The following is a 19,504-nucleotide window of genomic DNA, read 5'->3' as shown; positions in this document are numbered from 1 at the left end:
ATGTCATTTCTCCCAACTTAAAACACCTCCCGCTCGAATCAGCTCCCCCACTAGCCACCACCCCATTTCTCTGCTCCCCCAGCCCTCCCCACTTTCTCTCTTCCCACTCACTCCAAGCAGGCTTTCAGCGTCCCCAACCCACTCCTCCTGCAATGCCCTTGTCTATGCCACCAGCAACCTCTGTGGTAGGACAGCCAGCAACCAGCTTCCTTTCTCACCTGCAGTGGCCATACCCGCCACCCGCCCGGGACAGCCCCGGTTTGTGTCTGTCACTCCAGCGTGATTTCGAACAGCCTGGCCTTTCCTCCCCAGAGGGTGGGCTTGGGCAATAAATTACACAGTCGCCCTTCCTCTCAGCCACCCCTGACAGCTGCTTGTTCCTCCTCTCACACTCCGGCGTTTCCTCCTCCCTCCCAGCTTCTCCTTCTCAGTCTTCTAGGCTCGCCTCCAACCCCGGCACCTTCTAACGTGGTGCCCCTGTGCTCAGTCCTCAGTTCTATCTTCTGCTCACCCCCTGCTCTATCTTCACTCGTTCCCTTGGCCATCCCAGCCGGGGGTTGGCCTGTAACTACGATATATGGGGCTGATGACGCCTAATGTCGGATCTCTAGCCCAGAACCTGTGATCTTTATGTCCAGCTGCCCTGTGACATCACACATGCACACCCAATGGCACTTGTTAAAAAAATTCAGTTAGGGAATCCCTACACCCAATGTGGGGCTCAAACTCATGACCTTGAGATCTAGAGTCGCACGCTCTTCTAGCCAGGCACCCCTCGATTGGCACTTAATTTTTTTGTTAAAGATTTTATTTATTTGAGAGGGAGAAAGCAAGAGAGAGAGCACAGCAAGGGGAGGAGCAGAGGGAGAGCAGACTCCCCACCAAGCCCGGAGCCTGACGTGGGGCTCGATCCTGAGACTCCGGGATCATGATCTGAGCTGAAGGCAGACACTTAACGGACCGAGCCACCCAGGTGCCCCTCAATCGGTACTTTAAACTGAACGTACCCAGCACTAGACTCCCGACCTTCCACACATGACTCTCCAAGTTCCTTCTCATCCTGTAATGTAATCTCCAACCCTTCCCTTGTTCAGGCCAGAGCCTGAGTGTCACCCTGACCCCTTAATCCCAAATGCAACGAGCCAGGGTAGTCTGTCATGTTCCCCATCTTCTCACCTGGTCCCTGCCTGGAGAACTCCTGGCCCCCTTGCTGGCCTCCTTGCCTCCCCAACCCTCCTGAATCTGCTCTCCACTTAAAAGCCAGGGTGGCCTTATTAAAATTTACCTAAAACCCTCCAATGTTCCCCAGTTCTCACCAAGTAGAGCCCAATGTTACCTTCTTCCCTTGCTCTCTGGCCCCCATGACACCCTAAGTATCTCTATGATCTTGTCTACTGCTCTCCCCTTCACCCACTCTCTTCCAGCCCTACCATTCCTCAAATGTGGCTGAGCACGTTCCTACCTCAGGGCCTTTGCACTTGCTGTTTCATCTGTCTGGAATGCTCTGACCCTAGATATTGATGCAGCTCCCCGATACCTCTTCAGATCTTCATTAAGATGTCACCTTCTCAGTGATACCTTTCCCAGTTACTCTGTTGTAACGTGCAACCCCCACTCCCATCATACTTGCATACTTCCCCCCCTTTTCTGCCTTTATTTTCTGCAGAGTATGTATCACCTTCTTTTTTTTTCTTTTCTTTTCTTTCCTTTTTTTTTTTTTTTTTTAATTGAGGGAGAGAGAGACTTGTAATCTCCACATGGGCCCAGAACGGAACCTGATGCGGGGCTCAATCTCACAACCCGGAGATCATGACCTGAGCTGAAATCGAGAGTTGGACGCTTCACCAACTGAGCCATGCTGTCGCCCTTGTACCACCTTCTAACACACCGCATGATGGATTAGAATGTCAGCTTTACGAGGGCAGGGGCTTAGTCCATTTTGTTCACTGCCATATGTCGAGTACCTGGAACAGTGCCTGGCACACAGAACGGGCTCGGTGACTAGTTACTCAATGAGAGCCCCCCTTCTGTGCCACGCCAGCCTGACTGCTCTGCTGTGCACCCCTCTGGCTCCAGCCCTCGTCTGTCTCTCGCGTCAGTCAGTCCCTTTCGCTGATGGCTCTCCTGCACCTGGTGCATGTGGGCGAGTGGGCAGAAGTGGATCTGGTCTCCTGTCCCCGTGTGGCTTTGGAAGGCAGTGAGCAGCCTGTGCCTGGGTGTGTACAAGGAAAGGCTGGGGACTGCATAGATAAGAGGACTCCTGATTCTGATTCGGGGCCACACTACATGACCCGCGGAGCCCTTCCAGTCCAGATGCACACTGATTCTGCAAAAAGCCACGAAGTCGCCTGATAACATTTGTCACCTGGACTTTCTAGAGCAGACAGACATCAGTGCCCTGTTTCATTCTCTGTGCCCCTCCCCAAGCAACACTCCTCCCTCAGGCTGTGAGCTCCATGCTGATGAAAACTGAGCTTGAGTCCCATTTTCAGCCTCTGCAGCTAGCACCCAGGAGGTGCCTACGGCTTCATTTGGTGAACAATCTGGAAGCTCCTCTGTGGGCCACCGCAGTGCTATTCCAGGGCTCTGAGCTCAGACGGCTGGTCTGCATCCTGCCCACTCACAGCCCACCTGTGAGACCGTGGATGGTGACTTAACCTTTCTGAGCCTCCATTCCCTTATCTGAAAAGCAAGGATAAGGCTAGGACCCCGCACTGGAAGTCTAGGGTTCATGGAGAGAAACTTCCTTTTGGAACAGTTGGCCAGGAGCCACGTGACACCAACAGAAACTTGATGGATGAAAGGATCCCCAGATAAGCTCAACAAAATAAAGCTGGTCGGGACGCCTGGGTGGCTCAGTCAGTCAGGCACCAGACTGTTGATCTCAGTCCAGGTCTTTATCTCAGGGTCGTGAATTCAAGTCCCATGTTGGGCTCCATGCTGGTGTGGAGCCTACTTAAAAAAAAAAAAAAAGTAGATTTAATTTTAGAAAACAGCTAAAATTCATGTGGAACTGAATCTGGTGACTAATGCCAGTGATCAAGCTAAGAATTGTCATTTTTAGACCAAAACAAGGTGTAATTATGGAGCCTCAAGCCTGTTTTTCTTTGGAGAAAAGCCTGTTGCAATGGTGTTATGTCAGAAGGTATTAGAAGTTATCTGTATTCCTGATCTGATTCTTATTCCTAAACTGACCCTCATTTTATTTTATTCTTTTTAAGATTTTATTTATTTATTTGATAGAAAGAGAGAGAACACAAGCAGGGGAGGGGTAGAGCAAGAGGGAGAAGCAGGCTCCCCACCGGGAGCCCGACTTGACTGGATCCCAGGGTCCTGGGACCATGACCTGAGCTGAAGGCAGACACCCAACCAACTGAGCCACCCAGGCACCCCCCGACCCTCATTTTAACCAAAATCTTGATGCTCAATCCTAAATCCAGGCCTGACCCAAATCTGAACATTTATTTATACTGTCTCTAAATTACCTACACGTGCTCACCAAATCTAGCATCACTGAGACCCAGAACTTTCGTTCATTCTTTTCTGAGTTCCGCTTTGCTACTTTCTTGTTCCTCTCATGATCTGAACCTGCACTAATTCTCGAATGATTTTTAAAAATATAATTGCAGGCAGTTAAGCATCTGCCTTTGGCTCGGGTTGTGATCCCAGGGTCCAGTCTCTCTGCTCAGCGGGGAGCCTGCTTCTCCCTCTGCATCTGCTTCTTCCCCTGCTTGTGTGTTCTTTCTCTCTCTCGGTCAAACAAATAAAATATTAAAAAAAAAACAAACCCAAAACTCCCTTCTCAGACAGTCTTGTGTGTCCTCTAAATCCAACCTGGGGGCACCTGAGAGGCTCAGTCAGTTAAGCATCTGCTTTCTGCTCAGTTTGTGATGCCAGGGTCCTGGGATCAAGCCCCGCGTCGGGCTCTCTGCTCACTGGGGAGTCTGCTCCTCCCTCTGCTGGTGCTCTCTGGCAGGTAAATAAATAAAATCTTTTAAATAAATAAACAAACAAACACATAAATAAATAAATCCAGCCTGGATCCCACCTGCTGTTCTCACAGAACACAGTTCTTTTCATTCTTGGTATTTATTACAATTAATAACAGAGAGATCATACATCAATGAATTGGTGTATTTATGCCTTTACTCCCTCTCTTGCTCAGAAGGTCAGCTCCACGAGGCAGGGACCACATCTTTTTGTCCATCACTGTGTGACCGGGGCTTAGCATACTGTTTGGCACAAAGTCGATGCTCTGGAAATATTTGTTGACCGGCTCTCAGCCATGAGTTCCTCACCTTTGATATCAGGGTTCTGCCTCATAAATGTTATTGTGAGGGTGGAGAGAGAAGGGGAGCAAGGAGACTGACACACAACAGGTGGTCAATAAATGCTGCTGTTATCATTATTGTTGCTGTTGTTGTTGTCGTTATTACTATGCATTCAGAGGCCAATGAGGACCGAGTGATCTTGGAAGCGGGGACTTGAGGGCTGCTTAGAGTGGACTGGTTTCTTGGAATAAGCCGGGCATTGCAGTGGGCACAGTGTAAGCACAGGCATGGAGGAGAGAGAATATAAAGCCTGTATGCAAGCTTATGTGGCTGGATGAATAGTAGGGTTTAGAATAGCCCTGCCGTTAGAAAGGCAGACTGCGGCCAGACCAGGGAGAGCCTTGAATGCCAACCCAGCACATTTGAATTTGATCCTTAGGCAGTAGGGGGCCAATTAACGTTTTTGAGCAAAGGTGTCAGCTGAAGAAGTGGTTTATTAGGAAGACTGATTAGGGCAAACCTGGAGCAGGTGGACCAAACCAGTGAAAAACAAAAAGTCTGACAGTTTCATTCATACCCCATCGCTAACTCTTGTGACTGCATAAAACATGCAAGGGTTAGGGGTAAAAGCTCTGACAGGAGTCAGATTTGGATTCACACCCTGGCCAAGCAACCTGAGAATCTGGCTGACACTGAGCACTCCCCAAGCACTCATGTCACCTCCCTGAGCCTCAGTGTGTCCGTCTGTAAAATGGAGATAATCATCTCTACCCTGCCTATCTCACTGGACTCTCGTGAGAATCGAATGAAATTAAAAATGCGCTCATTAACTCGTTAGAAAAATGACCCCCGCTCATGTATCAAGTGGTGTTGTAAATGCTGAGAGACAGGGGTGAAGTGGGAGTGCAGTGAAAAGGGGCGCATAATTGCCAACTACTGAGCGCCCACTGCATGCTCCTTCCCCGTCATCTCACTGAATCTGCCGCGATGCAGGGCTGGGACTCACGACCCTGACATCACCACCTGAGCCAAAACCAAGAGTGGGATGCTTAACCGACTGAGCCACCCAGACGCCCCCTCATCTCAATGAATCTGAACAATAGACTTACCAGGTCGAGCCCATTTTATAAATGAGGAAATGGAAGCTCAGAGGGGCTAAGTAAGTCACCCAAGGGCGTTCAGCCTTAAGTGGCGGAGCTCAGGTCTTGGGCTCCGGGCTGACCCATGGGTGAGGTGACTGCCTGCCTCCTTGTGTTAAACCCTTGAACACTTCTGGCTGTTTCCAATGTCTAGGCCTTTATCTTGTTCCCTTTCCAGGTTCCCCATCCCACGTTTATTTTTGCCTGTGGGACCCCTATTCATCTTCCAAATTTTAGATCAGGCTTCAGGAAGCCTCTAGAACAGCTGAGTGGGACCCTCCTCTGGGCTTCCTCAGCATTTAACCAAACGTCTCCTATGATACTAACCACATCAACACTATACCCTCGGGGGGCACCTGGCTGGCTCAGTCGGTGGAGCCCGTGACTCTTGATCTCTGGGTCATGAGTGGGACGTGAATGGGGTCATGAGTTTGAGCCCGACCTTGGCCATAGAGATTGCTTAAAACAAAACAAAACAAAACTATATCTCTGGTCTCTAAACTTTTTTTTTTTAAGATTTTATTTATTTATTTGACAGAGAGACAGCCAGCGAGAGAGGGAACACAAGCAGGGGGAGTGGGAGAGGAAGAAGCAGGCTTCCAGCGGAGGAGCCTGATGTGGGACTCGATCCCAGAACTCTGGGATCACACCCTGAGCCAAAGGCAGACGCTTAACGACTGTGCCATCCAGGCACCCCTCTGGTCTCTAAACTTTTAAAAAAGCATGTTCCCTATCAGTAAAAAAAAAAAAAAACTTTAAGTGTACACCCATAATTAGGCATATTTCTCAATAAAGTATTGTCTATACACAGCTTCTGTTGATCCATATATACTAAATATCAGTAAATCCTAGTTCTTATATTTAATGAAAAATAAAGATAAGTACGGGATCTGATCTAATCTTCTCTTCCCACATCCCACTGACCCCTGACATATTACGGATTGGCCCCTCCAACCCGAAGCTGGGTGGGGGAGGGTGGGGCTGGCACAGTGGTGGCATCCTTCCAGCTGCAGGTGGTCTGAGAACTGGGGAGTTCAGTCTCTTCCCTCAGTGGGCTGGACCTGGGGGGAGGGGAGCTTGTGGGCAGGAGAGGAGCACCTCCCACGGTGCTTCCACCCTCTTGGCCAGCGGGAGGTGGGGTGAAGTTGAGCTGGATTAGCCCGGGAGGGCAAGGAGGCTCCTGGAGCCGCAGGGTGGCCAGAGAAGGGGGCGCGGACAGGCGCACGCACCATGCCGCTGCAGGACGACACCCTCCGAGAGGTGTGGGCCTCGGACAGGTCCGGAAGCGCCCCCCACCACCACCTCAACCTACCTGAACCCTGGGGGACCCAGGTAGAAGGGTTGGGAAGGGGCAGTCAAGTGGAGGAAGACAGACTGATTCCTTTGCTACCCTCAGCGGACATGAGGAGGAAGGCCAGAGCCCGGAGGTCCAGCGGCGCCCCAAGCAGGTGTGTCACCCCCTGCTGGGAAAGGAGGCAGGGAGAGCCTCCCATTGCGTGTAAACCCACGCAGGGAAGGGGGTCTGGGAGTGGGACGTGTCCCCCTCAGCAGCGTCGGGGATTGCTTCCTTGTAGTTTTGCTTTTCTTTCTTTCTTTCTTTCTTTTTTTTTCTTTTGAGGAAAGGGGTGTTTAGGGGCATGGGATGTCCCCGGGGGGAATTAGGACTTTGGGACCTTGGACGTGGCCGTGATGCATCATGCACCTTTCCCCACTCCAAGAAGAAGGCTGCTGTTCCCCTCCCGATAATCCGCGGTTATTTCTGGCGGCTCAAGGGATTAGAGGGTCATGGGCAGCCCTCAGAGCCCCCCCTTTCCTTCCTCTTCCTCCTCTTGACCCCCACCCCGCAGGGATCAGCCAAGGGGCAGAAGTTAAGGAAGAAGAGGACGGAGGCCCCCGAGTCCCCCTGCCCTAAGGGAGCCAAGCCCCGGAGACCTGGAGGCGGGCGGGGGGCCGAGCCCGGGGGCGCCCCCCAGGGTGAGGGACGCGGGAGGGGTGCGGCAGAGTCCTGGAGCTCTGAGGGAGGCAGAGAAGGGGGAACTGGAGGGGTGGGAGCCGGCCGGGGTAGAAGTGGGTGGGGGCTGGGAGGGATGTATGAAAACCAGAGGAGGAGTGGCAGACTCAGGGGAGTCCCCCACGGAGAGGAGCCCGACGGGGCAGCGTCCGGGGCTCGGGCGCCGTCGGAGGAGGGGGCCGGGCCTTGCCTGACCCCGGCCTCTCGGCTCAGCCGTGCGGAGGGGGAAGCCGGGGGAGGAGTTGGCCTCGCAGCCGCCGGAGGCCCGGCCGCCGCACACCGTCTACGCCAAGTTCCTCAGGGACCCCGAGGCCAAGCGCGACCCGCGGGAAACCTTCCTGGTAGCGCGAGCCCCGGACGCAGTGGACGGTGAGACAGGGGCGGGAGGACGGGAATGGTGACAGGGAGGCGGAAAACTTGGGAGAAGAGCCTCCCCTTCTCTTTGAGCCAGAAAAAAACCATATTCGATTGTTCTTTACTCCGTTTTCCGGATGGGGAAACTGAGGCACGGAGCGGTGAAGAGTTTTGCCGTAAACTACAGCTAGGGGCCAGAGGTAGCCCAGATGGGTCCGGCTGGAGGTCAGAAACGGCAAGGCCAGGGAGAAGCAGAGCGGGAGACGCAACGCAGGCGCGGTGGGGGGCGGGGGGCTGCAAGACAGGCAGGAGTGTGTGAGGAGAGGGTCCCGGAGAGAGGGAGGAAGGCTCTACAGAGAAGGGCATCTCCCCAGAACAGGCTGGCCAAGCCCCTCGCATTCCCCCAACCCCAGCTCACTCCCCTGAACACCTTGGGGTCACCCCCAGGGTTTGAGGAAGGTGCTGGAACTGTGTTCCTCCTCCTCTTCCTGTTCCAAAAGGGGAGCCTCCCCCTCCCATTTACCACTTCCCAGGAATCTGGGGGGACCAGGTCCCAGATAACGGGGCCACGCCAGCCCCCATTATGAGGAGTTTCTACCTACAGAGGATGAGGAAGCGGAAGAGGAGGAAAAGAAAGAGAAAATCCCTCTGCCCCCCAAGAAGCCTCCTAGAGAGAAGACTTCTGCCGGCATCAAGGAGCGGAGGGCCAAGGCCCAGGGTCAGAAGGGTGAGTGTTGATGGTACAGAGGGAGCACACAGACTCGGAGAACCAGCCCTGTCCTTCAGGGGCTTGGAGGCCTCAGGAGACATCAAAAAGTTGAGACATCAAAAAGGCACCCCGTGCCTGGAGGCAAGAGTTTCTTTCTCTGGTGTCTTCCCCTTGATGGTTCTTAAGTACAGAGATCAGTATGTGCTCCCGGCACTGGCACCGTCCCCACCACTGCCCGCCCAGGGGCTCTGTGAGCCAGGAAAGACAGACGATTTTAGCTTTGTGATATTTTAATGTTTTTTTTTAACTCAATATGAATTACTGTTATAATTTTCATAGAAGTATCAAAGTGATTACGGTAAAAATCAGTCAATGAAACAAATGCTGTCACAGCTCTCTGGCCCGGGCACCTCACCCCACAGGCACCGCAGTCTGGTCTAAATGGGGACAGGTAGCTAGGACCTCGGGCCTCTGTGGGAGGCAGAGAGCGCTGTCCATAGCACCTGCCCGAGGAGGTTTTCTGGGGGAGATGGGGTGGGAACTGGGAATCAGAGGCTCAGTTAGAAGGCCTCGCGTTCGTTTGTTAGTTCATTCATTCATTCATTCATTCACTCATTCTGTAACGCCTGTTAAGCTCCTGGTGTTTGCCCAGCCCTTTACGGACTCAGGATTAAAATGGTATGAGCAAAAGACAGACTCTGGGTCCTTGTCAGGCCTTCAGGCTCCCTGGGGACTGAAGGAATGACGAGTGGGTTGGAAGGCTCTTCGTCTAACCCCTACCTCCATTTCCAGGGGACACGGGAAGCCCTGTCCCCCCAGCCAAACCTCTGCGCATTAAGAAGAAGGAGGCACCAGCGGGGGAGGGGCCCAAGCTGAGAAAGACGAAGAAGAAAGGTGAGACTGTTCTCCCGAGGAACAGGGGACTCTGGGTGGGGTGGCGTGTGACTCCTTCACATCCACACACACAGGGTCTGGGGAGGCTGACGAGGACCCCTCAGGGAGCCCAGCTAGGGTGAGAAAGAAGACTCCAGCAGCCATGTTTCTGGTTGGGGAAGAAGGCCCCACTGAGAAAGCTCCGAAGAAGAAAGGTAGGTGGCAGTGGCCTCGGGTGTGATGACATCTAGAGGCAGTCCTGGGGGTGGGGAGCCAGAGTGCCGTGTAGGCCAAGGAGTGGGCTCTGGAGTCAGAAGACTCGAGGGGCACCTTGATCCCCATTTAAATAGTTGTGTGGCCTCAGGCAGGTATCCTAGCCTTTCTGAGTCTCTGATAATAGTAATATGGGATTACTCTCCTGGGGTCGTGGGGAGGGTCCAAGTAAAACATGGGGGTTAGAAGTACTTCGCAAACCATGAAGTGCTCCGCGGGGTCAGAGGTTCACAGGCTAATGCCCCCTCCACGCCCAGGCACTTCCAAAGGCCCAGAAGAGGAGAGGAAGGAGGACGAGGAAGAGGAGGAAGAAGTGGCAGCCGTGGTGACAAAGAACAGCAATCAGAAGGGCAAAGCGAAAGGAAAAGGCAAAAAGGTTGGGATCCAGAGGGGAAGGGGGCCAGGCCCCTTCAGGGAGCAGTGGCAGGGGCCTGGGCTTGGGAGACTAGAGTATGGAACCTCGTGGGGCGGCGGGGCTGGGGCCATAGAATCGCTTGGGGTTAGAATCTTGGCTCCCTCTCTGATGACACGATAGGAGGACAAAGGGCACCAGACTTGTGAGAACAGAAAAGGCGGTTGAGGGGTCACTAGGCTGGGATTGGCTCCCTGCGGGCCTGATGTTATCTGGGCTCTAAGCCCTCCCCTTTGCGGCCTAACCAGCAGACCCAGCAGACCAGCAGACCCAGAGAGGCTCACACAGCGGCCACACGAAGAGACACCCATGCTCTGTACCAGAGAGGTAGAACGCACAGGCAGATTGTGTTCGCTGATTGTGTGAGTTGTTAAAATATTTTCACGCTACTGCTCTGAGGCCCCAAGTGCTTTCTGCTACCCCACCCGGGACAGCCCAACCTTCTGGCGGCTGAAGGGTTAACACTGGCAGACAGGGGCCTCCAGAATCCTCCTCCAGGCCCACCAGCATCTATCTCCAAGGGCAGAATAGGTTCACTATTTTGAATATTGCTCTTCCTCACAAATAGGACTCAGGCACCAACATGCACAAGCTGGAGTAAGCAGGAGAGGGGGCCAAACTGGAGAGAGAAAGTGATGAAAGTCTTCGAGAAATTGGTTTCCAGGAGTGGAGAAGTCACCCTGAGGGCAGGGCCAGGGTCTGAGCCATGTGGGTTTATTAGTTTGTTCAGGAGTGGTCAGGTCTTGGGGGACTGACTCACATTAGCCAGAGTCACCACATACCGATATATAAACCAAAAGGCCAGTTTCTTATCTCCCGCAGGGAATATAACCACAGGGCTGCCTTCAATACAGTAGGTCCTAGAAATTCACAGCTGTGGCAATGTGTGAGTAAAGCTCTGGCTTTCTCCACATCACATTCCAAACATAGTCTTGTGTTTCCCAAGTTTCTTCTGGAGCAGCGCAGAGTGAAGAGATGCTCCCCTGCCCGCAGGCTAAGGGCCTGCTCACGGACACCAGCCTCACCTCACAAGCAGCCCAAACCTGCCCTCAGAAAAAATGGGCAACCGCAGCATATCAGGGATTCTTAGTGGCTCCATGTAGCACACACCCAGGCTGGCAGTCCCTTCTCTTCCCTCTTGGGCAAGTTGGGGTTGCAACCTTGGCTCCCCCTCTTAGGAGGGATAGAACATGAGGGTGGAGGGCACCAGGCTTGGGAGAACCAAAGGGGCAGCTGTGGGGTCACCAGGCTGGGCCTACACCACCCTAGGGTGGAATGCAACCACACTGTGATTTGGAGTTTTTCCATGTGCAAGATAAGCTTATCCATTCATTCATTGTCCTACCTCTGTATTGCCGTCTGACAAACCACCCCCAAAACTCAGTGCCTTAAAACAACCAACATTTCTTTTCTTAGTTTCTGTAAGTCAGGAACCTAGAAGGGGCCTAGCAGGGTACTTCTGGCTCGGGGTCTGTCACGAGAATGCAGTCAAGACATCAGCTGGGTCTGCAGTCACTCCCAAAGCTTGGCTGGAAATAGAGGATGCACTTCTAAAGTGGTTCAGGGTCCTGGTTGTTGGCTGGAGCCCTCTCCATGGGGCGGCTTGAGTGGTCTAATGACACAGCAGCCAACTTCCCCCAGGGCTCAAGAGCGGCCCAAGGGAGACAGCAAGGAGAAGCCACAAAATCTTTTATGACCTGGCCTTAGAAGTGACCCCTCCCCATCACTTCTGCTATTTTCCATTGGTCAGAAAGACCAAACTCTGATACCACGCGGAAGGGGACTATATGAGGTGTAAATACCAGGAGCCAGGGGTCACAGGGGCTCATCTTGGAGGTTGGCTCCTACAGTCATTGATATTTACCGCATGCTGTAATAATAGCAGGAGCTAATACTTCTCTAATACAGCAGTTCAGAACCTTGGCCCCACCTCAGTTCACCCCTTGACACAGTGTCCACGTGAAGGAAGGTCTTTCTAAGGCTCTGGCTCTAACAGGAGGCTGGGTACCATTTTAAGCCCAGTTCCACTTCTTACTAGCTGTGTGAACTTGGGCAAATTGCTTAACCTCTCTGAGCCTCAACTTCTTCAGTAAAATTGGACAACTACTTCAGTAGTTCCCAAAGAGAATTAAATCTGTTAATATTTGGAAGATACTTAGAACTATGCCCGGCGCATTGACAGACTTTCTATGAGTGTTTGTTAAATATATAAATTAAGTAAGGTCTCTCCTGAGTATCCAGCCCCAACCTCTGCCTTTCTCAGACGAAAAAACTGAGTCACAGTGTGGTTCAAGTTAAACATGACAGAGTTAGTGGTGAAACCAGGGTTTGAACCCAAGGTCCCAGGCTCTTCACCACAAGTGAAGCAAAATAGTAATGAAACACCGAGCTTCGCAGAGCCACCTAGCAGGGCCTGCTGAGCTGCTGGGGAAGTGCGGGGAGGGGGGCCCAGTCCACTGCAGCTGGCCTGTGTGCTCTCCTCCCACACAGAAAGCGGTGAGTTGTCCTGCCTGCCCTGCCTGAGTGTCCCAGCACTGGGGACCTGCTGAGGGCAGGGGAGGGCTGATACCCACTCTGCCCCGACCCAGAAGGAGGAGAGAGCCCCATCCCCACCTGTGGAAGTGGATGAACCCCAGGAGTTTGTGCTCCGCCCTGCCCCCCAGGGCCGGACAGTCCGCTGCAGGCTGACCCGGGACAAGAAGGGCATGGATCGGGGCCTGTATCCCTCCTACTTCCTGCATCTGGACACAGAGAAGAAGGTGGGTAGGGGGGAGGTGGCAGGGGAGAGAAAGGGCAGGTGCCAGGGCCCAGGCTGGGGGTGGTGGTGGCTAGAGCCAAAATGGGGGTCAGGTGGAGTCCAACGCAAACAGGCCTTCTGTTTCCCCTTGCTGGCCTCCTTCCTTCACCCGGCTTCTCCTCCCATCTCCTCACCTGTATGCCGTCTCTCCCCAGGTGTTCCTCCTGGCTGGCAGGAAGCGGAAACGTAGCAAGACGGCCAATTACCTCATCTCCAGCGACCCCACCAATCTCTCCCGAGGAGGGGAGAATTTCATTGGGAAGCTGAGGTGGGGCTGGGAGGCCCAGGGCCACAAGAGTGCCACGGCGAGTCACTTCCATCTCCCTGGGCCTGGCAGTGTCCACCACATTGGGCACTCTAGAAACGTCCCCTGCCCCAGGGCTTCCCACACTCGAATGTGCACACATCACTTGGAAGTGTTGTTCAAATGGCTCACTGGGTCTGGGTGTGGGGCAAGAGTCTTCATTTCTAACAAGCCCCCAGGTGACACCTGTGCTGCTAGACCAGGGCCCTCACTTGACATAGGTTCATGAGGTCCATGAGGGCAGGACCATGCCCGTCTCATTCATGGTTGGATTCCCAGCCCCTGGTACATAGTAGCAACTCAATAAAGCATCTACCAAGTGAATGAATAAACAAATATCCAGCACCTACCCTGTGCTGTGTCTCCCCATATATCTCATCTAATCCTCACTGTGCATCTGAGAGGTAAGGGGAAGGGGAACCCCCGAGTCAGGCCTTATTTCTTATATTTATGTATTTAACAACCACTTACGTAAGGCCTACTTATGTGTCAGGCATAGTTCTAACTTCCAAATATGAATCCATTTAGTCCCCTTATTGACCAAGTGAGGTAAATACCATTATTAGGCCCATTTTACAGAGGGGGAAGTTGAGGCTCAGAGAGTTTGGCCTGCCTAGGGTCACGCAGTAAGAGATGGAGCTGAGATCTGAAGGCTTCCCAGTGTCCTTCCAGATCCAGCTTTTAAAAAGACCTCATGAGGGGCACCTGGGGCAGGGGACAGGAGTTGCTCTGTCCTAAGACACCCACACCCTTGACATAGGAAGCTCTCCAAACTGCCTGGCTGTGAGGAAGGGTCTTGGAGCAGGGGTGTGGAATCCCCCCAGCCCGGCCCCCAACTCCACCTGCTTACAGGTCCAATCTCCTGGGCAACCGCTTTACCGTCTTTGACAACGGGCAGAACCCGCACCGTGCAGGAGGGAGCACTGATGTGGGGAGCCTTCGGCAGGAGCTGGCCGCTGTGATCTATGTGAGCACACCCCCCTGGGCCCCCTGGCGGGACCCACCCCTTCGCAGGGCCCGGCCTAACAGGCATCTCCCTCCCAGGAAACCAACGTCCTGGGCTTCCGAGGTCCCCGGCGCATGACGGTCATCATTCCTGGCATGAACACGGACAACGAGAGGGTCCCCATCCGGCCGCGAAATGTGAGCCCAGCACCGACCTCCCTGATGCCTCTTCCTGAGGGTCCTGCTCCTCTGTGACCCACTCATGACCCACTCCTGGGGAGCTGGGGGGCAGGGGCTCAGGTTGCCCATACCCAACTTCTCGAGCACACTCATCGCCCTGTGTCACAAATTCATTCTGGAAACTTGTGGGATGAATTAGGGGTGTTTGTAATTGAATTCACTGAAACAAATACAATGAGGATTTTTTTTTTCCAGTTTACACCAAATCATCCATTCACATATTCATTCACTGAGTGAACTGTAAAATGTGTATATTGTATTATATGCATTCAGTGTATAATGAGTGCTGAGTATTGTTCTAGGCAACTGCAAGACATCAGTGAGTAAAAAAGATCTGCCCTCATGAAGCTGGAATTCTAGGGGAGGAGATGGACCGTAGACAATAATTGTGATAAATAATAAGTTGCGGAGTATGTTAGAAAGTGCTAAACAGTATGGAAGAAAGAAGGAGTTGGAGTAGACCTCATTGAGAAGGTGATGTTTAAGCAAAGACCTGAAGGAGGTGAGGGAGCAAGCCTGCAGATATCTGGAGAAAGAGCATCCAGGCAGAGGGAAGAGCCAGTGCAAAGGCCCTGAGGCAGGATGGTGCCTGGTGGGTTTGAGGTGAGAGGTGAGCAGTTGAGTTGCAGATAGGGCCCGTATAACTGGTTTGTACTTGGAGAAACAGGAAGCCACAGCAGGGTTTTTGGGAGTGACTTGATTTGCCTTTTATTTTAAAAAGCAAAGGTTACTTGTTTGTGTGTGTATATGTGTGTGTGTGTGTGTGTGTGTGAGGTCTAGGGTAAGATGGAGAGGTGGCCCGGGAGAGGTGGCCTTCTCCAGTGTCAGTCCCTTGCTCTGCTCCTCAGCACCGCAGGTCCGTGAGCCCGGGATTGCAGAGACAGGGTGACTGGCATGCTCCGTGCCCGCAGTGATGTCACTTGACTCATTTACAATGAAAAATAACACCCGTCAGCTGATCACACACCCTTCCATGCTGGCAAGTCACACCGTAATCAGAGGCCTGGCCAACCCGCGGGCCAGGAGGCATGGAAGGCTGGAGTGTTGAGCCACGGGTCCCACAGTTGCTCCTTCCAGGCCTGGAATAAACACGCAAATGCTCCAGAGGCAGTGCCTCCCGAGTGCGTTTGGGCTTCGTAAGAACTCCCCAGGGCCACTCAGGGTAACTCTGCGCCTTTGCACAGTTCATTCATTCTACAGTCGTTCATAAAGCCAGGCGCTGAAGATCCAAAATCGACGAGAACCATCAGAACCATCCGACCTTCATGGAGCATTTACTCTGGGCCAGGAACGGATCTGAATAGCATGCCTAACATGCCTGCACCATTCTTTAATCCTCACAAGCCCCTGCTGTGAGAGAAACTGAGGCACAGAGCCATCAATAATACGATGCCTGCCCTTTAAGTATCTAATTCTGCCTATTACAGCGTAGCGGGAGAATAGTTAAGGGCAAGGTGTTGCGGCAGGAGACACAGAGCTAAGACCTCGAAACCAGACGTGGGGCCAGGAAGGCTTCTCGGAGGACACGTTTTTGAGCGGACTCACTCTAAGACATGAATATGACCCGTGCCGAGGGAACTCAGGAGAGAAGGAGCTCGAGAGCGCTATCACAGAGCCACCACTCCTTCCTTTGAGAAACTCTCTCCCGAGACGTCTTATTTTAACCACTGTTTACCTGTCCATTTCCCCAAGCACACCTGTGAGCTCCTTGTCCATCCTAGCATGTCTGGTGCACCCTTGGGATCAGCTGCCAGCATGTGGCTGTTCTGAAGGCCCCTTGGGTGTCAAGGGCACAGAGCACCTCCTGTGTGCCAGATGTTACTTCCCAGCCCTCCACTTCGGCATCCCATGGTGAAACCCCATTCTCACAGCGGTCCACCCTGCCCCCAAGGATACCGCAGAGACCGAGCGTGCTCTCAAGGATCCCCCAAATGGATGTCAGTGTCCAGGCTGCACACCAGCACACACGTGCAAAGGCATGCACGGGTCCCCAGACCCCTTCCCCTCGGTCCTGAGATATCTCAGCCACCCCTGACTGTCCTCTCCCTAACACTCCCCCTTGGCACCCCAGGCCAGCGATGGGTTGCTGGTGCGCTGGCAGAACAAGACCCTGGAGAGCCTCATCGAGCTGCACAACAAGCCACCTGTGTGGAACGAAGACAGCGGCTCCTACACCCTAAACTTCCAAGGCCGAGTCACACAAGCCTCAGTCAAGAACTTCCAGATTGTCCACGCCGATGACCGTGAGTATCTGAGGGCCCAAGCTGGGCTGTTCCCCACCACACCACTTCCAGGACCCTGACCCTCACTCGGGTCTTTCCCCACCACCTCACTCTCTTTTACACACACACACACACACACACACACAGCTGTCCTTCATTGCTGGAGCCAGAAAATCCAGGAAGGTTACTCCCTCCTGCAGGGGCACTGACACCAAGCTCCCAGGAGCCTCAGATATTCCAAGCAGGGGTCTTGGGGCCCATTGTCCCAGGCCTTCTTTCTAGCATTGACCAGAGCCTAGGGGAGATACTGGGATATTCTGGGTAAGAAAGACTGTGTTGAAGGGAGTTAATCTGCGGGGGCTTCCAAACCACTGATAGCCCAACCTCTGTGTGGTCAAAGAGGCTGCTATGGCTCTGAGAGGGCGGCACCTTCCTCAAAGCCCCTCAGCAACTCCAGGAGGTCCCACCAGCCATCCAAATTTATTTCACAGACACACAGGGCTTTCTGTGTGGTAGGCCCTGTTCTCTGGACTTCACACATACTGAATCATTAAATCTTTTCAACAACCCTGCCCCCCCCATCCCTGAGGAAGGTATTATTATTGTCCCTACTTGGCAGATGAGAAAACTGAGGCATAGAGGGGCAAAGTAACTTGCCCAAGGTCGTACAGCCATAAGAGGTAGAGCTGGCGCGAGAACCCAGGTGGTCTGGCTCCAGGGCCCCAGCTCCCAACCCCTTCAAGATGGCTGCCTTGCAGGGCTAGGGAATATTAATCAAGCATCTCTGAATGCCTACTCTATTGTCCTCTCTCAAGTAAGGTCGAAGGCCTGCCCTCAAGGAGTTAGGGAAACAAGATATGCCCAGAACACAATTCAGTAAAGATGTCCCTGTTACAGGCCTGGGGGAGAGGTTACCACTTTGGGATGGAAAGATATCTCCCAAGGGACTCCAGGTTCCCAGGATTAGTTGACACTGAGCAACTTCTCCATCCCCCACGCCATCCTAGGGATGTGTCCCCAGTGTCACCTGTCCCAAGGCCTTGGAAAACTGCTCTCCAGATCACATTTCTGGTGGAGCCTGGTCGGCAGAGATCAGGGGTATTTTTAGCAACTTCCTGTCCCTATGGATGCTGGGGGGAGGTGTTGGGACTGGGGCTGGGAACCTGGACCAGATATGGGATGGGGCTGAGTGGAGGCACTCGATAAGGTAGGGACTCAGGGGGCTAGTGAGGGGATGGAGCCTAGCAGTCTAAGATGGGACTTGGGGCCCGGGGATGGGAAGAAGGAATGAGGCCAGAGCCATTGGGAAAGGATTCTAGGCTGGGGGAAGTGTGACAGGTTCCTATATTTAAGTGCCTGTCTTACACATAGCCCAGGGTGGCAGAAGATAAGGCAGGGTCCCTGCCCTCAGGGGCTTACAGTCAGTCAGAAGGCTAGTCAAGCTGCAGGTGGGGCGGGTTGGGCCAGATAAGAAGTGGTGGATGGGTGGAGGGTGAATAATTGAGATGGTGGCTGAGGATTAGGACCCCAATGCAAAGAAGGGAGACTTCTCCCGAAGTTGAGGACACTGCCTGCCAGAACCGGGACCCCAGGAGGTCTTGGGCTCCCCCATCCCTGTCTGTGTCCATAGCCGACTACATCGTACTGCAGTTCGGGCGCGTGGCCGAAGACGCCTTCACCCTAGATTACCGGTACCCGCTGTGCGCCCTGCAGGCCTTCGCCATCGCCCTCTCCAGCTTCGACGGGAAGCTGGCCTGCGAGTGACCCCAGCAGACCCCAGCGCCCGCCAATGGTCGGGGAAAGGATTCAGTGGAGGCTTGCAGGGTCCACTCGCCAAAGCCCCCACTGAAGACTCCTCTCTAGTCCGGGGCTGACCCCTCACTGTCTCTGAGTGACCTCCATCCACTCCCCAGCCTGGCACAGGCCAAGGCAGGGGAGGAGCTCAGACGGCGGTCCGACAGATGAAGAACATCTGGAGTGGGGGCCGCACATCTGGTCGCGGAGCTAGCCTGCGCCGCTTCACCAGCCGCCCCCCTTCCCCACCCCGCGCCCCAGTCACTTCCTGTCCATGAGCAGTAGTCAGTGTTGTTTTAACCCCCTCCGGGATCGTCCGAGGGCTCCGAGGAGTGGGGCGGGCTCGGAAGAGGGGGTAGGTGATGCGGGAGGAAGACCGGGTGCCCACATCCCCAATAAAGCCGCGTCCCAGGCCCGGCAAGCAGTGGCTCTTCAGCGCGTGCCGAGAACGAGGCGGCGGGAGGGGTCCGGAGCGCGGGAGAGGTCCGAAGGGCGGGCTGGAGGACTGCCTCCCCACCCCCCAACCCCTCTCCCGCCCTGGCCCGGGGCGCTCCCGCGTCCCCTCCCCCGCGCCCAGCGCCGGTCCTACCGAAACTCGGCGGGCTCGTGGTGTCGAGACGCCCCCCGCGGGGGCCCCGGGCCGAGAGGGAGGGCCCCGGAGGTCCGGGAAGAGGGGGAAAGGGAGAAATTCGAGAAACAAGCCTCTCGGGGAGAACCAGACAAACCGGGTCCGGGCAGGGCGGGCGCAATCGCCAGGGCGGGGCGGGGTCTGGGGCCCCGGGAGTTGGGGGCGGGCTCTCCGGCGGGAGAGGGCGCTCCGCCTAGGCGGCTCGGGACTGGGGTGGGGGGGCGGTGTGGGTAGGGAACCCCAAGGCCCGTGCGCTCCGGCTCCGCGGGGCTCTTCGTGACGCGGCACCCCGACGGGAGTCCAGCCGGCTAGGCGGGAGCTCCGCCCTCGGCCCCGCCCAGGCCGAAGCCCCAAATTTTGGTGGGATCCTGGGGAGGTGGGGTAAGGCCCGGCGTGCAGGGAGAGGTTGGGCGCGTGGCACAGGCAGGCGAGCAGGGGAGCGCTTAGGCGCGGGAAGGCCGGGAGCAGCCCCGGGTCGCGAAGCCGTGGGGTGGGCAGCCAGAGCGCCGACTGGGGGCGGCCCCGAGCGGCC

General features: G+C 54.5%; 1 protein-coding gene across 9 annotated transcripts in view; it reads left to right on the top strand.

The window, feature by feature from the left end:
• The first annotated feature begins 6,480 nt into the window (after positions 1-6,480).
• Positions 6,481-19,504, top strand: part of LOC100466223 (TUB like protein 1) — a 33,790-nt gene continuing 20,766 nt past the window's right edge. For 4 of the 9 annotated variants that reach the window (XM_034660598.1, XM_034660599.1, XM_034660596.1 and 1 more), the window contains exons 1-15: positions 6,592-6,687; positions 6,807-6,858; positions 7,258-7,384; positions 7,635-7,790; positions 8,380-8,502; positions 9,277-9,378; positions 9,453-9,572; positions 9,888-10,006; positions 10,291-10,404; positions 12,533-12,538; positions 12,631-12,801; positions 12,995-13,107; positions 13,996-14,110; positions 14,188-14,286; positions 16,400-16,571. In XM_034660598.1, coding sequence (XP_034516489.1) covers positions 6,641-6,687; positions 6,807-6,858; positions 7,258-7,384; positions 7,635-7,790; positions 8,380-8,502; positions 9,277-9,378; positions 9,453-9,572; positions 9,888-10,006; positions 10,291-10,404; positions 12,533-12,538; positions 12,631-12,801; positions 12,995-13,107; positions 13,996-14,110; positions 14,188-14,286; positions 16,400-16,571 — 1,636 coding nt within the window. In that variant the 5' untranslated portion in view covers positions 6,592-6,640. Of the gene's footprint in view, positions 6,688-6,806; positions 6,859-7,257; positions 7,385-7,634; positions 7,791-8,379; positions 8,503-9,276; positions 9,379-9,452; positions 9,573-9,887; positions 10,007-10,290; positions 10,405-12,532; positions 12,539-12,630; positions 12,802-12,994; positions 13,108-13,995; positions 14,111-14,187; positions 14,287-16,399; positions 16,572-18,180; positions 18,315-19,504 lie in introns of those variants that run through there. The other 5 variants (XM_034660604.1, XM_034660597.1, XM_034660600.1 and 2 more) reach the window with 5 other exon arrangements.

This window comes from Ailuropoda melanoleuca, chromosome 5 (genome assembly GCF_002007445.2).
Source record: "Ailuropoda melanoleuca isolate Jingjing chromosome 5, ASM200744v2, whole genome shotgun sequence".
In the NCBI taxonomy this organism is placed as follows: Eukaryota; Metazoa; Chordata; class Mammalia; order Carnivora; family Ursidae; genus Ailuropoda; species Ailuropoda melanoleuca.
The sequence above is the reverse complement of the archived record's forward strand: the minus strand, read 5'-3'. Positions and strand labels throughout refer to the sequence as shown.